This window comes from Malaclemys terrapin, chromosome 1 (genome assembly GCF_027887155.1).
Source record: "Malaclemys terrapin pileata isolate rMalTer1 chromosome 1, rMalTer1.hap1, whole genome shotgun sequence".
NCBI classification, from domain to species: Eukaryota; Metazoa; Chordata; order Testudines; family Emydidae; genus Malaclemys; species Malaclemys terrapin.
Window position 1 is genome coordinate 15,584,336 of NC_071505.1, and position 15,415 is coordinate 15,599,750.

The following is a 15,415-nucleotide window of genomic DNA, read 5'->3' on the forward strand; positions in this document are numbered from 1 at the left end:
CTTCAAAGCACTTGCAACCCTTCCCAGCTTGCTATTGTTCGCAAATTTTATAAGTGTACTCTTTATGCCATTATCTAAATCAATGATGAAGATACTGAACAGAACCAGACCCAGGACCGATCCCTGCAGGACCTCACCCGATATGCCCTTCCAACTTGACTGTGAACCACTGATTTACATTCTGGGAATGGTTTGTCAACCATTAATGCACCCACCTAATAGTATCTCCATCCAGGCTGCATCTCCCTAGTTTGTTTATGAGACGGTCATGCGAGACAGTATCAAAAGCCTTACTGAAGTCAAGATATAACATCTACTGCTTCCCCCCATTCACAAAGTTTGTTACCCTGTCAAAAGAAAGCTATTAGGTTGGTTTGACATGTTTTTCTTCACAAATCCATGCTGACTGTTACTTATCACCTTATTATCGTCTAGATGTTTGCAAACTGATTACTTAATTATTTGCTCCATTATCTTTCAAGGTAGTGAAGTTAAGATGACTGGTCTGTAATTCCCCCAGTTGTCCTTATTTCCCTTTTTATAGATTGGCACTATATTTGCCCTCTTCCAGTCCTCTGGAATCTCTCCTGTCATCCATGAGCTTTCAAAGAGAATCGCTAATGGCTCAGATATCTCCTCAGTCAGATCCTTGAGTATTCTAGAATGTATTTCATCAGGCCCTGGTGACGTGACAACATCTAACTTGTCCTTTTCATATTTTAGCCCTCAAATTCTACCTCATTTTCCCTGGCATTCACTATGTTTGACTTCCAATCGCTACTATACTTTTTGGTGAAAACTGAAACAAAAAAAAAGTCATTCAACACTTCTGCCATTTCTACATTTTCCGTTTTTGTCTGTTCCCCCTCAGTGAGTAATGGGCCTACCCTGTCCTTGGTCTTCCTCTTGTTTCTAATGTATTTGTAGAATGTTTTCTTGTTACTCCTTAGGTCTACAGCTAGTTTGAACTTGTTTGGTGCCCTGGCCTTTCTAATTTTGTCCCTACATACTTGTGTTATTTGTTTATATTCATCCTTTGTAATTTGACCTAGTTGCCATTTTTTGTAGGATTCTTTTTTGAGTTTCAGATCATTGAAGATCTCCTGGCTAAACCAGGGTGGTCTCTTGCCAGACTTCCTGTCTTTCCTACACAGTGGGATAGTTTGCTCATGTGCCCTTTATAATGTCTCTGAAAAACTGCCAACTCGCTCGGACTATTTTTCCCTTCAGAATTGTTTCCCATGGGATCTTACCTGCCAACTCTCCGAGTTTGCTCAAGTCTGCCTTTTTGAAATCCATTATTTTTATTGTGCTGTTTTCCCTCCTACCATTCCTTAGAATCATTAACTCTATCATTTCATGATCTAGGGTTACCATATGTCCGTTTTTCCCAGACATGTCCGGCTTTTTGGTAATCAAACCCCCGTCTGGGGGGGAACTGCCAAAAAGCCAAACATGTCCGGGAAAAATACCGCCGGCCAGGCACTTCCCCTCCCGCAGCTGCTGTGCTCCCTACCTTGATTCTTCTGCTCTGTTTAAAGCCGAGCTGCCCCAGCGCTACCGGCTACGGGCAGCCCCCTTGCCTCCGGACCCTGAGCCGCCGGCCGGGCACTTCCCCTCCCGGGCTCTGGCTGCTGTGCTCCTCCCCTGACTCTTCGGCACTGTTTAAGAGCCGAGCTGCCTGAGCGCTACCGGCTTCGGGCAGCCCCCTTGCCTCCAGACCCTGCGCCCCCGGAGCCCAGGAGGGGAAGTGCCCGGCTGGGGGCGCAGGGTCTGGAGGCAAGGGGGCTGCCCGAAGCCGGTAGCGCTCGGGCAGCTCGGTGCTTACAGAGCCCAGGAGTTCAGGGAGCACAGCAGCCACCGGAGCCCGGGAGGGGAAGTGCCCGGCTGGGGGCGCAGGGTCCGGAGGCATAGGGGCTGCCCGAAGCCCAAGCGCTACCGGCTTCACAGTTTGCCAGGCAGCCTCCAGACCCTGTGCCCCTGGCTGGGCGCTTCCCCTCCTGGGCTCTTCCCTTCCCGGGCTCCAGATGCGCTGGGGAAGTGCCGGCCAGGGGCGCAGGGTCTGGTGGCTGCCCGGCAAACCGTGAAGCCGGTAGCGCTCGGGCAGCCCTTTTTGTGTGGCTGGGAGGGCGGAGGGGGAATGCGGGGCGCTCAGGGGAGGGGGCGGAGTTAGGGCGGGGCCAGGGCCCCGTGGAGTGTCTTTTATTTTTTATTTTTTTTAAATATGGTAACCCTACATGATCACTTTCACCCAAGCTGCCTTCCACTTTCAAATTCTCAACCAGTTTCTCTCTATTTGTCAAAATAAAATCTAGAACAGCCTCTCCCCTAGCTGCTTTCTGCACCTTCTGAAATAAAAAAATGTCTTCGATTCATCCCAAGAACTTGTTGGATAATCTGTGCCCTGCTGTATTATTTTCCCAACAGATGTCTGGGTAGCTGAAGTCCCCCATCACCACCAAGTCCTGTGCTTTGGAAGATTTTGTTAATTGTTTAAAAAAAGCTTCATCCAGCTTCTGCCTGGTTAGGTGGTCTGTAGTAGATCCCTACCATGACATTACCCTTGTTTTTTACCCCTTTTATCCTTACCCAGAAACTTTCAACAAGTCTGTCTCCTATTTCCATCTCAACCTCAGTTCAAATGCATACATCTTTGATATACAAGGCAACACCTCCTTCCTTTTCCCCTGCCTGTCCTTCCTGAGCAAGCTGTACCCTTCTATGCCAATATTCCTGTCATGTGTATTATCCCACCAACTCTCTGTGAAGCAACTGTCATAGTCGTGTTTATTCACTAGCATTTCTAGTTCTTCTTGTTTATTCCCCATTCTTCTTGCATTAGATTATAGATATCTAAAACGCTGATTTGATTTCCCCTCTCTGTTTCCTCTGGTCTCTCCCTTATCCCTGCTATAATGGCCCATGCTCCCCCTAGATTCCGACCCTTCTCCCAGCTCTCCATAGTCCATATATTCTTAACTTCTAGGTTAGCTCATGGCAACTCATAACTAGGAATGAATCGCATGTACTTTAAAAGCTCCAGATGGTACAAAATGCAGCAGCCTGTCCACTTAACACAGATCACTAGCTTTCCTTTCTGCACTAGCTCCCTGATTAAGTTGAATACAAAGCCTCTGTCCTAATACTCAAAGCCCTGGACCATAATTTCCTCTAACAGCTATATTCTACCGGTTATCTTGAAACTGTTGATCAACAGGGGAGACAACTCAGAGGTGGACAGAACATTCACAGGAGCTTGACCTATGGAACTCACTCCCACAAGACAAACAGGACCACAACCTCCCTGACATCAGCACTAGATACAAAACTCATTTCTTTTACTAGATTTTCTTCAATAAGATCTTCCTCACCTCACAGCCAGCCACAAACTACTAATCCAGTTATTCATAGACTAGATATGACACAGTCAGAAGAATGGCAAGTTTTTCCATTCTACCCTGCCGATGTACCTCAACCCTGATCTGGGAGAATCAAGACAGAAATATGGCAATCCAGGACCCAAGGTAAAACTCAGGAGAGTTCTCCCATTACTCTGCATCTCCATGGAGTGGCAGCAGGCTCTAATCTAATGAATGAGCAGTGCATTTCTCTAGTTGGAGCAATTGTTTCAGGCTATCTTCTGACTCAAAATGGATATCAAGTATTCTCTGGTCACATTTTCAAGTTTTTCTTTACATCCATGAAGGCCAGAAAAAAATTAAAGTTGAGATTCTCATCTCATCACAGGCCTTCAGGGGCTGAGGACCTAGGCATAAGCCTCTAGCTTAATCTGGTCTGGAGGGACCACTTCAGAAATTATGGAAAAATTATAAAAAGAATGCACATTTTTCTGACCTAAACGCCAGGGATTCTAACTTCCTGGCATTACTCAATGACTAGAACATATTCTCAGCAAAGGATGGAGAGACATATATATAGGAAACAAAGCAGAAACATACCTTTTATTGCACCCACAATATTTTGGTCTAGTCCTTTTCGGTTATCATTGAGTCCTCTTTTCCTCTTGCCATTGGGTAAAGAGTTAGCCAAGGTCTTGTCATCAAAAAATGCACACACCAGCTTTCTAAACAGCAGGCTTCCTGAGCGAGTATAGTTTGACAATATAGAGTCCAGCTGAGATTTGGGCATAAAGACATCAAAGCCTTCAGCAAGTTGCACTTCTGGCTACCAAAGGAAAACAAATATTGTAATTAAAATAGTGTTCACACACGTTATTTTACATTGTCACTTAGTGATCACATCCATGAAGCTTATCCAGGGGTTATGATAAAAAACGGTTACTCACCTTCTCATAACTGTTGTTCTTCAAGATGTGTTGCTTATATCCATTCCAATCAGGTGTGCGCGCGCCGTGTGCACAGTCGTAGGAAAGTTTTTCCCCTAGCAGCACCCGTTGGGTTGGCTGTGGAGCCCCCTAGAGTGGTGCCTTCATGGCGCTCAATATACGACTCGGCGCCTCCTCAGTTCCTTCTTGCCGGTTACTCAGACAGAGGGGAAGGCGGTGGGTTTGGAATGGATATGAACAACACATCCCGAAGAACAGTTACGAGAAGGTGAGTAACCGTTTTTTCTTCAAGTGATTGCTCATATCAATTCCAATTAGGTGACCAGGCGGTGGGGTCGGAGTTATGGAATCGCAGATTGGAGCACCACTCTGACAAAAGCTGCATCATCTCTGGGCATGCTGGACGATGGCATAATGAGAGGTACCATATGTACTGAGGACCAAGGTGCTGCCCTGCAGATTTCTTGGATCAGGACCTGGGCCAGGAATGCCACCAACGAGGCCTGTGTCCATGGGGGACTGTGCCGTAAGTGCCTGGGCTAGTGTCTTGGCCAGCTCATAGCACGTGCGGATGCAGGACACGATCCAGGAAGATATTCTTTGAGATGAGACCGGTAGGCCTTTCATGCAGTCAGCCACTGCTATGAACAACTGGTTCGATTTCCTGAATGGCTTAGTGCATTCAATATAGAAGGCTAACGCTTGCCAAACATCCAAGGAGTGCAGCCTCTGCTCACAGCTCCTGGTATGAGGCTTCAGATAAAAAACAGGCAAGAATATGTCTTGGCTGGTATGGAAGTGTGATACTACCTTAGGCAGAAAGGCCAGGTGAGGTCTGAGCTGCACCATGTTCTTGTGGAAAACTGTATAAGGTGGGTTGGAGGTAAGGGCCTTAACTCAGATACTCTTCTTGCTGATGTGATGGCAATTAAGAAGGCTACCTTCCACAATAGGTAGAGAAGGGAGCATGTCGCCAGCGGCTTGAATGGGGACCCCATTAATTTGGAGAGGACCAAATTAAGATCCCACGCAGGAACAGGCTGTCTAATCTGGGGATGTAGCTGATCCAGAGCTCAGACCCTTGAGGAACCGTCCAACCATGGGGTTAGCAAAGACGGCGCGTCCAGAGGCTCCGGGGTGGAAAGCCGAGATAGCCCCTAGGTGTACCTTTACAGATGACACTCCCAGGCCTGGCTATTTCAGGTGCAGAACATACTCCAAAATAAGAGGTAATGGCATCTGAAGTGGGGGCGTATGACGCTGATCACACCAGCAAGTGAACCTCTTCCACTTCACCTGATATGTAGCCCTCATGGAGGGCTTTCTGCTGCCGAGTAAGACCTCCCTTACCTGCTCCAAGCACAGGAGCCCCATAGGGTTCAGCCATGAAGCTTCCAGGCCATGAGGTGGAGGGACCGGAGGTCTGGGTGATGAAGATGACCATGGTCCTGAGTGATCAAGTCGGGGAGGAGCGGCAACGTGATCAGAGTGTCGACTGACAGATCCAGAAGCGTGGTGTACCAGTGTTGTTGAGGCCACGCTGGCGCCACCAGAATGATCTCTGCCCCGTCTCTGCAGACCTGGAGCAGGACCTTGTGCACGATACTGATTGGGGGAAAGGCGTAGAGCAGACGGCCTCCCCAGGGTAGCAGGAATGTGTCTGCAATTGAGCCTGGGCTGCTTTTCTGAAAGGAGAAAAACACTGGGCACTTCCTGTTGCTCCGAGTGGCGAACAGGTTGTCCTGGGGAAACCCCCACCTCAGAAAGATGGAGTGAAATCCAGCTGGATGGACCACGCGTGGCTGTGGAAGGACCAGCTGAGGTGGTCCGCCAGTACGTTCTGGGCTCCTGGCAGATATAATGCTTCCAGGTGAATGGAGTGGGCTATACAGAATTCCCAGAGTCTGAGAGCCTCCTGACAGAGGGGTGAGGACCAGGTTCCACCCTGCTAGTTGATGTAAAACATTGCAGTGGTGTTCGTCATGACTGCCACGTGGCTGGCCTTGAAGATGAGACTGAAAGGTCTGGCATGCGAATCACACTGCTCTGAGCTCCGTGATATTGATATGGACAGAGAGCTCGTCCTGTTACCAGAGGCCCTGCGTTCGGAGATATCCCAAATGTACGTTCCACCCTAGAGCTGATGCGTATGTAACTAGAGACAAGGACAGCTGAGGGCTGCTGAAGGGGACTCCTTTACAGACTATTCGAGTCGAGCCACCACTGGAGTGACTCTAGCACCGGCTGTGGCGCCATGACCACTAGTCCCAGGCTGTCGTGCTCTGAGCAGTATGTTGAAGCGAGCCATGTCTGTAGAGATCTGAGTCTCAGCCTGGTATGTCGGGCCACGTACATGCAGGCTGCCATGTTACCGAGAAGACCGAGGCAATTCCTTGCTGGAGTGGTCGGTACTCTCTCATGCATCGAATGATGCTTGCTGTGGTTTGGAATTGGGACTCCAGCTGGCTTGCTCTTGCCTGGACCGAGTCCAACACTGCTCTGATAAACTCGATCCTTTGGGTCGGAGACAAGGTAGATTTGTTCACATTGCGGAGGAGACCTGGTCTCTTGAATGTGGATGGAGCCAGACAGACTGCGACTCCACCTGTTCTCTGGTGTGCCCCCCGAGCAGCCAATCTTCGAGGTAAGGCTGCTACCACTGACATGCACTTGGTGAACACTCGTGGGGTTGTTGACAGGCCGAAGGGAAGGACCGTGGACTGATAATGTTTTTGGTCAATCGTGAACCTTAAAAAGTATCTGTGAGTAGGGTGAATCGCTATGTGAAAGTACACGTCTTGCATGTCGAGGGCGGTGAACCAGTCTCCCAGATCCAGAGAAGGGATAATTGCATTGAGGAAAACAATGCAGAACTTCAACTTTACCATGAACTTGTTGAGTCCTTGCAGGTCTAGAATGAATCTGAGACCCCTTTGGCTTTGGGGATTAGGAAGTAGCGGGAATAGAATCCCTTGCTCCTGAGCTCCTCAGGAACCTCCTCCACCGCTCCTATGGCAAGGAGCGCCTGCACCTCCTGGATAAGGAGTTGCTCATGAGAAGGATCCCTGAAGAGAAATGGGGGGGAACTGGATCCTGCTGCGCTGATGAGGGTTGTGGTCTAAGTGCTGCCTCCATAAGGAGCTGTTTCAATCTAAAGTCCCGCTCCTTCTTGGTTCGGGGGTGAAAGCCCTTACAAATCCTGCACTTTTCTCACTGATGTGCTTCCCCCAGACACTTTAAACAAGCGTCATGAGGGTCGCCCATTGGCATGGGCTTGTTTCAGGCCTTGCAGGGCTCGAACCTCTGGGACTTAGGCATGTAAGTCCCCCAAAGAGAACACCGTCGGGGTGGAGGGTAAACTCCCCAGCCCAACAGCTAACTACTAACTAGAACTACAATAACTAAGAACTAAACAACTACAAAATACAGTCTGAAAGAGAAGCTAGGGAAACATAGAGAATTTGCAAAGCAGTTCTAATGACCGTCACTGGCGGTAAGAAGGAACTGAGGAGGAACCGGGTCGGCAGGGTCATATATTGAGCGCCATGAAGGTTCCACTCCCGGGGGTTCCACAGCCAACCCGACAGGTGCTGCTAGGGGAAAAGCTTTCCCACGACTGTGCACACGGTGCGCACACACCTATTTGGAATCTATATGAGCAATCACTCTAAGAACAGTTTATTTTACTGAAATAAAAGTAACCAGTGAACGAGCACATTAAAAGGCAAGTCAAATAATTATACAGATTGTCATCTTTATGTACCATTGCAGCTACTCAACACTTACTATGCTACTTCTTTGTACACAGCAAAAAACTAAACAAAACAAAACCCCAAAGGGCAAGGATACCTTGCAATATGCAATTACAGGTAGGGCCCAGAAGGTCACCACCAGAACAATTTCATTTGGACAAGGCCAAATGTCCTTTTAAAATAGTGTTTATATGACCCTTTAGTGGATCTGATTCACTCCCATGAGCACAGGGAGTACAATCTGCATCTTTCTGCACTAATGGAGCAGTTCACCCATGGGGCACCCAGGGAGGACAGGTGGTTGTATGGCAACCATCTTCCAGTAGGGTACTGGCTTTAAGTTCTATTCAAAGCTCCACAGGAAGTCAAGTCAGTAGGACCTCGCAATGCAAGGACAACTCGTGTGTGTGAAAGATGGCAGAAACTGAGTAAATGATTGCTCCCAAATCCTGTGTTGGCTTGTGAATCACTCTCTTTTATGTTATCATGTATCATGAGTGCATCCTTAGGATAGGATATTAAATTGACAGCTTATTATAGCAAAAAAATTGTGGTAAATCATAAATTAAATGACACCGTCAGAAGAAAAGAGGGAAAATATCACTGCCTTGTATTTCCTACACAGCTAGACTCTCTTATTAAGCACTTTTAGGTCCAACATTTTCCAAAGGTCTCTGAGAGGGTCCCCACCTCACAATACACACTGGGCATGAACAATGTATATTTTTGTGCAATTACACATTTTTGGCGGGTTTGCTCAAGCAACATTTTGTTTTTGTTTTATTAATGCAAACGTCCACCTGCAAATACTATGGATATGTTTTCAAAGACGCATACACAGGCGTAAGTGTTAGCGTGTACAGCGCTATGCTGCAGGAGAGCTTCTCTCACCAACATAGCTACTGCCTCTTGTTGGGGGGTGGTTTAATTACGTTGAGAGAGTTCTCTCCCAATGGCACAGAACGGCTACAGAAGAGATCTTACAGCAGCGCAGCTGCATCGGTACAGCTATGCCACTGTAAGCTTTCTAGTGTAGACACAGCCTTAGAAATCTAAGGCCGTGTCTACACTTACAAGCTTACAGCAGCACAGCTGTACTGATGCAGCTGTGCCGCTGTAAGAACACTCGTGTAGCCGTGTTATGCCGATGGGAGAGAGCTCTCCTGTCGACATAATAAAACCAGCTCAACAATCAGCAGTAGCTATAGCACTGTGCGCACAAGCGCTTATGCCAGAAAAACTTATGTCGCTAGGAGGGGTGATTTTTTTTCAAACCCAGGAGTGACAAAAGTTTTGCCAACATTAGTGCTAGTGTAGATATGGTCTAATAAGATCCCAGTGTTGCAAGGAGGAAATGCCATAAACAAATCTAATTAATACTGCTGTGAATTACTGGTGAAAAACACCTATGCATCGGGGAGGTGGGAGGGGGAGAACAGAGTCAATGTAATGTTAGTTTAGGTTTTCCTAAATAAATTAATCAATTTGTACCTCAGCCACATAAATTGAAGGTAAAATGCTGATTTATGACTGCATTCCTTTAGTAGCAAATTATTCTTCAATCAAAGGCAATCAGTACTTAATTGAGCTTTCATGGACAACTTTGAATGTGATTTATCAAATGGAATAGCTCTTGTTGGCAGATAATAATTAGATATAATTAAATACAAAGAACCAGTGGGTAACTATTAACGTACAGTGTAACAAATTATCTGCATTAATAGTAAAGCAAAGACAAGAAAGTTTAACTATCATTATATTTAAAAAGGGCTAATCAGATTCATGGGCCAGATTCTGAGCTCTGATCCACTGACGTGACTCTGGGGTACCTCAACTGAAACCTTAACATTGGTTTCAATGACGTTATCCTTGATTTACAACTGAAGTGGAATGGGGATCGCTTTCTAGGCAAAGATGTAGTGAAAGTAATATTGGCATTGGTTAGTAATTGTATAAATCAGTACATACAAGGTGCAATTTGTACAATTTTCCAATGAGAGTATTTATTTACTGTACTATCAAAACTCCCTTTCAGTTTTCCTAGGCGCTCAGACACAATGGTTGTAAGTGCAATAGAAATGCCTATAAATAAATAGAAGGAAAAGATAAAACAATGTCCTCATTCATTCTTTTTAAAAAGTGATATTATTTAATACATTCAAAATGTTTAGAGATTTCATTTTATTTCCACTGGTAAATATATCCACTCCCAAACCTCAACTTTCTTCTTTTGAAAATAAAACCCATATGGTTTAAATAATAATAAAAACATCTTGCTTATTTTCAGAACTGTCCTAAGCTGCTTTGATGGTGGGGAGGGTTCAGATGCTGGAAACATACTGAACCAACAAGTGCGGCAAATAGTGCACGTCAGTTCCAAACAATGGAAGCAAGTTGAGGCCCAATTTTTAAGCCAAGCTTCCATTTTCAGGGTGCAAAACTGCCATCTACAAGGAACTGCAGCCAGAATGAATCACCAAGAACTAGCGTGAATGAAACGAACCCACAAAACTATGGATGAAATTCCATTGCACACACAAAGCTTCCTGAAAAACTGGAGATCCAACCTAAAAATCAAGCCACAGGCATAGAAGTCTTATAAATGTAAATTACATATCTGAGGCAGAAGTTATCCAATATCTACTATCGCTTCAAACCTTTCTAACCACAATACTACAACAGAAGAACCTTTGAAAAGCATTGAACTAGTTGCTATATATCATTACACAGACTCTCTTGCATGACACTGTAATCTAATTAGTGGTGTAGCTTGCATCTATATAACTGAATTATCATGAATGCTCTTTTTTATTATTAGTTTGCACTTCTAGAAAGGTACAACATTATCTACAGGATTCTTTTCATTTACGCTCATTGATACAAAATTTAATTATGTTCTTCTAGCTCACTGTACTTAGGAAATTGGAAACTGCCTTCTCAAAATTAAAAATATATTAAAGAAATTAATGATCAGCTTATTCATCAGTGAACTTTTCAGACATCACCCATCTGATCATTAAACAAAGCCAATCAACCACCCCTATGGCCACCAGATAGACACTTAATTAATCAATGCCACCTGCAACCTTCCATACGCTAATAGCTGCTAATTCTAATCCTGCAACTGGATCTGCCTGGGCAGCCTCTTGCACTCATACAGAGCCCCACTGACTTCAACAGCAGGATCAAGGCCTTTACCTGGATACAACAGGGATGAAAGTTAAATACCCCAATCTTGCAAAGATTTACGCACATACACCTCCACCTCGATATAACGCTGTCCTCAGGAGCCAAAAAATCTTACCGCGTTATAGGTGAAACCGCGTTATAGCGAACTTGCTTTGATCCGCCGGAGTGCGCAGCCCTGCCCCCCCTGGAGCACTGCTTTACCGCATTATATCCGAATTTGTGTTATATCGGGTCGCATTATATCGGGGTAGAGGTGTACTTAAACTTTATTCATGCGAGCAGTCCCTCTGAAGCCAATAGAATTACTCAAGTGTGTAAAATTAAGTAAATAAATACTTTTTTCAGGGGCAAAGCTTAGGTGTGGAATAATGACATTAGTCAAGAAAGGCTAGGGTTGTGAATTCCTTACACAGCTCCTTGCAGGGGCTCCTGGACTTACTTTGGCCCTGGGTAGCATGGCAGATGGGGACAGCAAGTTTATTTTGCAGGGGCAAACAGAGCTCCCGATCCCTACAGAGCATCTACAGAGTGGTTTCTATGGGGTCAGGGAAAGAGAATATAAGGCTTTGGAAGCAGCACTCCCCTTTCATGACTCCAAATCCAAATTCCCACTTTTTTTTGTGGTAGAGGAAACAATATAGCCTCAAGTAGACTTCAACATTGATCCCTAAGTTATAGTGCGGTAAAGTTCTCTGGCATTTTATGCAACTGAAATATCAACTTACATCTGAGGAAGATGATTCAAGAATGATACCAAATCCTGAAACATGGGTCTCTGGCTTTGGAGTATGTTCAGCTGCTTGCAGGCTGGATCTTTCAGAGTTTGCTGACAGTTTCTTTTCCTTCTCTACAGTGCTGGGCTTCTTATTCACAGTAATGGGCTCAAGAGTCTTTTGGGGCAATTTTTTCTTTTTATTTCTCTTTCTTGATATTGTTGACTTCTGTGCACAGATCAGGGGAATCGGAGGCTGCTGTCTGTTTTGGGTGCCAACTGAAGGGAAAAAAAGCTGTGAATATATTTATAGAAACACGTACACCACTGCAGGTTAAACATAGTTATTAACTTGCTGTATTCATCGTCTGGCTAAGCAGCACTATTTACAATACAGTTTGTGCATATGAAGCATTTATATTTTCTCAGGTTTGCATAATTAACCCTGAATATTGAAAAAAGGACTTGAACAATGATTACAGTTGTGTGAAATTGTATATCCTCTGACATTATCGACGATCTTATGGTCTTTCAACATCTTTTACTGACATAAATAAGAAAACTCTAGATGCATTAGCAATCATGCTCTTTTCTGAAGAAAATTGGCTCAAAAAGATCATTTAAAAAACTATTTTATCAAGAATTAGTAAAAAATATTTAACAGTTTAATTTCTACATTCTGGGAAACCAGTTACCTGTTTGGGTTTTTTTGAAGCCTAATGGGTCTTATTTTTCACATATATTAATATTTTATATTTATACAGCATCTTTCAAGGACACATAAGTGCTTTACAAATTAAGGCCCTACTCCTGCAATCAGATCTGTCTGGATTGACTTTGTGCAGATGTAAAGGTCCAGCCACATGGATCAGATTGTAGAATCAGGGCTAAATAATCAGTATCAAGCAGCTCAGGGCTTGTCTACACTTGAAACGCAGCACTTCCGTGTATACACTACTTATTCCAATGGGAGGGGTTCTCCCATCTCATAGACTTTAAGGCCAGAAGGGACCATTGTGATCATCTAGTCTGACTTCCTGCACATCACAGGGCACAGAACCTCACACACTCTCTCTTGTAATAGACCCAAACCTCTGGCTGACTTTCTGAAGACTTCAGATCATGATTTAACGACTTTAAGTTACAGAGAATCCACCATTTCCTGTAGTTCAAACCAACAAGTGACCCCTGCTGCATGCTGCAAAGGAAGGTGAAACCCCACCCCAGCATCTCTGCCAATCTGACCTGGGGGGAAAATCCTTCCCAACTCCAAATATAGTGATCAGTTAGACCCCGGGAGCACGTCGGTGAGCCAGCCACACACCTGGGAAAGAATTCTCTAGAGTAACCCAGAGCCCTCCCCATCTAGTGTCCCATCTCCAGCCACTGGAGATACTTGCTATTAGCAGCCGCAGATGGGCCACATGCCATCGTAGGCAATCTCATATTACCATCCCCTCCATAGACTTATCAAACTCAGTCTGGAAAGTTGTTTGTTTTTTTGCCCCCACTGCTTCCCTTGGAAGACTGTCCCAGAACTTCACTCCTTTGATGGTTAGAAACCATAGTCTAATTTCAAGCCTAAACTTGTTGATGACCAGTTTATATCCATTTGTTCTTGGGTCAACATTGGCCCTTAACAGAAACAACTCCTCTCCCTCCCTGGTGTTTATCCCTCTGATGTCTTTATAGAGAACAATTATGTCTCCTGTCAGCATAGGTAATCCACCTCCCTGAGAGGTGGTAGCTAGGTTGAAAGAAGAATTCTTCCATTGATCTAGCACTGTCTACACTGGGGGTTAGATTAGCTTAACTACATCGCTCAAGGGTATGGATTTTTCACACTCCATAGCGACTGTAGCTGGGTCAAAGTAATTTTTTAACGTAGAGCCTTATTTTTTTCCATGGGCAATTGAAAGCCCCATTGAAAATGCTACAGCTTCCAGGGAACAGCAAACTGCCATCCTCTGCAAAGGTTTCTTAATAGGAACCCCATTCATAGTGGAATTTACTTAATGGATTTTGGAGAGGTTTCTGGCAACGATTACAAGGGCTGCAATTTGTACTTTGTCATTTAAATAGGAAGGTGCTTAACTATCAGAATAAATCATTACGCTTTCGTGTACACATTTTTATTTTAGGTGCTAATTCTTTTTTTTAAATAACAAAAGTGTCAAACAAGTGTCTGCATACCACAAACTATAAACTATTTCCCAAAGCTTTTCATCAAGAGGTCCATTAAATTACGAACTTATTTACATTACAGATACACAGCATGGAAAGAGAAACACTCCTATTATCTTGGATTCCAGTTTTCATTGCAGAAGGTCTAGTCCTGCGTTTTTTTATCCACAAGTCATCCTTACTGATGCAAATAATCCCCCTGAAGTAAATGTAACTACTTGTGTAAAGGGATTTCTTATGTGCGTAGAGGACCCTCACACTCCTTTGAAACCCAAACATATTTACTCAGGGTAGCTGACATTACAATACTTGTCTCATCTATCCTTAGCTCATAGTAACATTATTTCAAGTATCATACTGTATGCATACAATCACCTTCTTTGTCCTTTCAACTTCCACCATATTTCAATTAAAAGAACCCCGCCACACACAATTCTAACTGAGGGCTGTCATAGTTCAGATAACTGCTCCTGTGTTTCCCCCTCATGGTTCACCAAGGGCACCCACTTTCAGACTTCTGGCTTCCCAGCTGTCACCTCTCTTGGGCGGAGATCTGCATTTCTCCTCCTCCTGACTGGGTATTTCCAGGCTCCACGGTTCCCTGCCTCCATTGTGAATTCTCCAGCACGACAGATAGCCTAAACAGGCCCACTTTGCCTTCTTCTCAGAGATTATGAACAGCATAACTCCTCAGAGATGGGAAACCCGTTTAAATCCCTTCTCCCCATCAGGCAGAGTGGGGAACTGAACCAGGGTCTCCCACATCCCAGATGAATATCCCAAGCATTGAGCTAAAAGTTACAAAGGAGCTGAGGCTCCTCCTCCTTCTCCCTTTGTTCCCAGGCCATGTTATGTGGAGTTAGGTAGCTGCCTAACTTATTCCCATAAGAAATAACTTGGGATGCCTAAGAGGGGTTCCCATTAGTGGATCACAAGCAGAGAGAGAGGCTTTTCTGCAGCCCAGATTTAGGCACATATCTCCGTGAGAGAGTCTGGGTTTAGGACACCCTATGATTGGCATCTCCCCACTTAGCATGCTGGCTTTTGTGAACTGCAGTCTAAGGTGCCCATCTCTCCCCATTTGTTGTACAGAGAGCCTAGGTGCCTAACTCAGGCTTTGTGGATCAAACTGTTGCTCTAGTGATTTTCTAGGCATCTAAAAGTTAGGCATTGCGATGCTTAGCATAGCAACACCTAAGTCTCTTTGTGGATCCAAACCTTAGGTGCCTAAGGGCCTTAATGGGCTCCTATGGCACCTAGACACTTTTGAAA

The 15,415-nt window shown here is 44.8% G+C and overlaps 1 protein-coding gene across 3 annotated transcripts in view; it reads right to left on the reverse strand.

Moving 5' to 3' along the window:
- Window positions 1-15,415, reverse strand: part of BEND7 (BEN domain containing 7) — a 57,018-nt gene that overhangs the window by 20,118 nt on the left and 21,485 nt on the right. For all 3 annotated transcript variants that reach the window (XM_054016733.1, XM_054016724.1, XM_054016716.1), the window contains exons 5-6: window positions 11,973-12,238; window positions 3,960-4,185 (exon numbers count right to left, since the gene is read on the reverse strand). In XM_054016733.1, coding sequence (XP_053872708.1) covers window positions 3,960-4,185; window positions 11,973-12,238 — 492 coding nt within the window. The remainder of the gene's footprint in view (window positions 1-3,959; window positions 4,186-11,972; window positions 12,239-15,415) is intronic.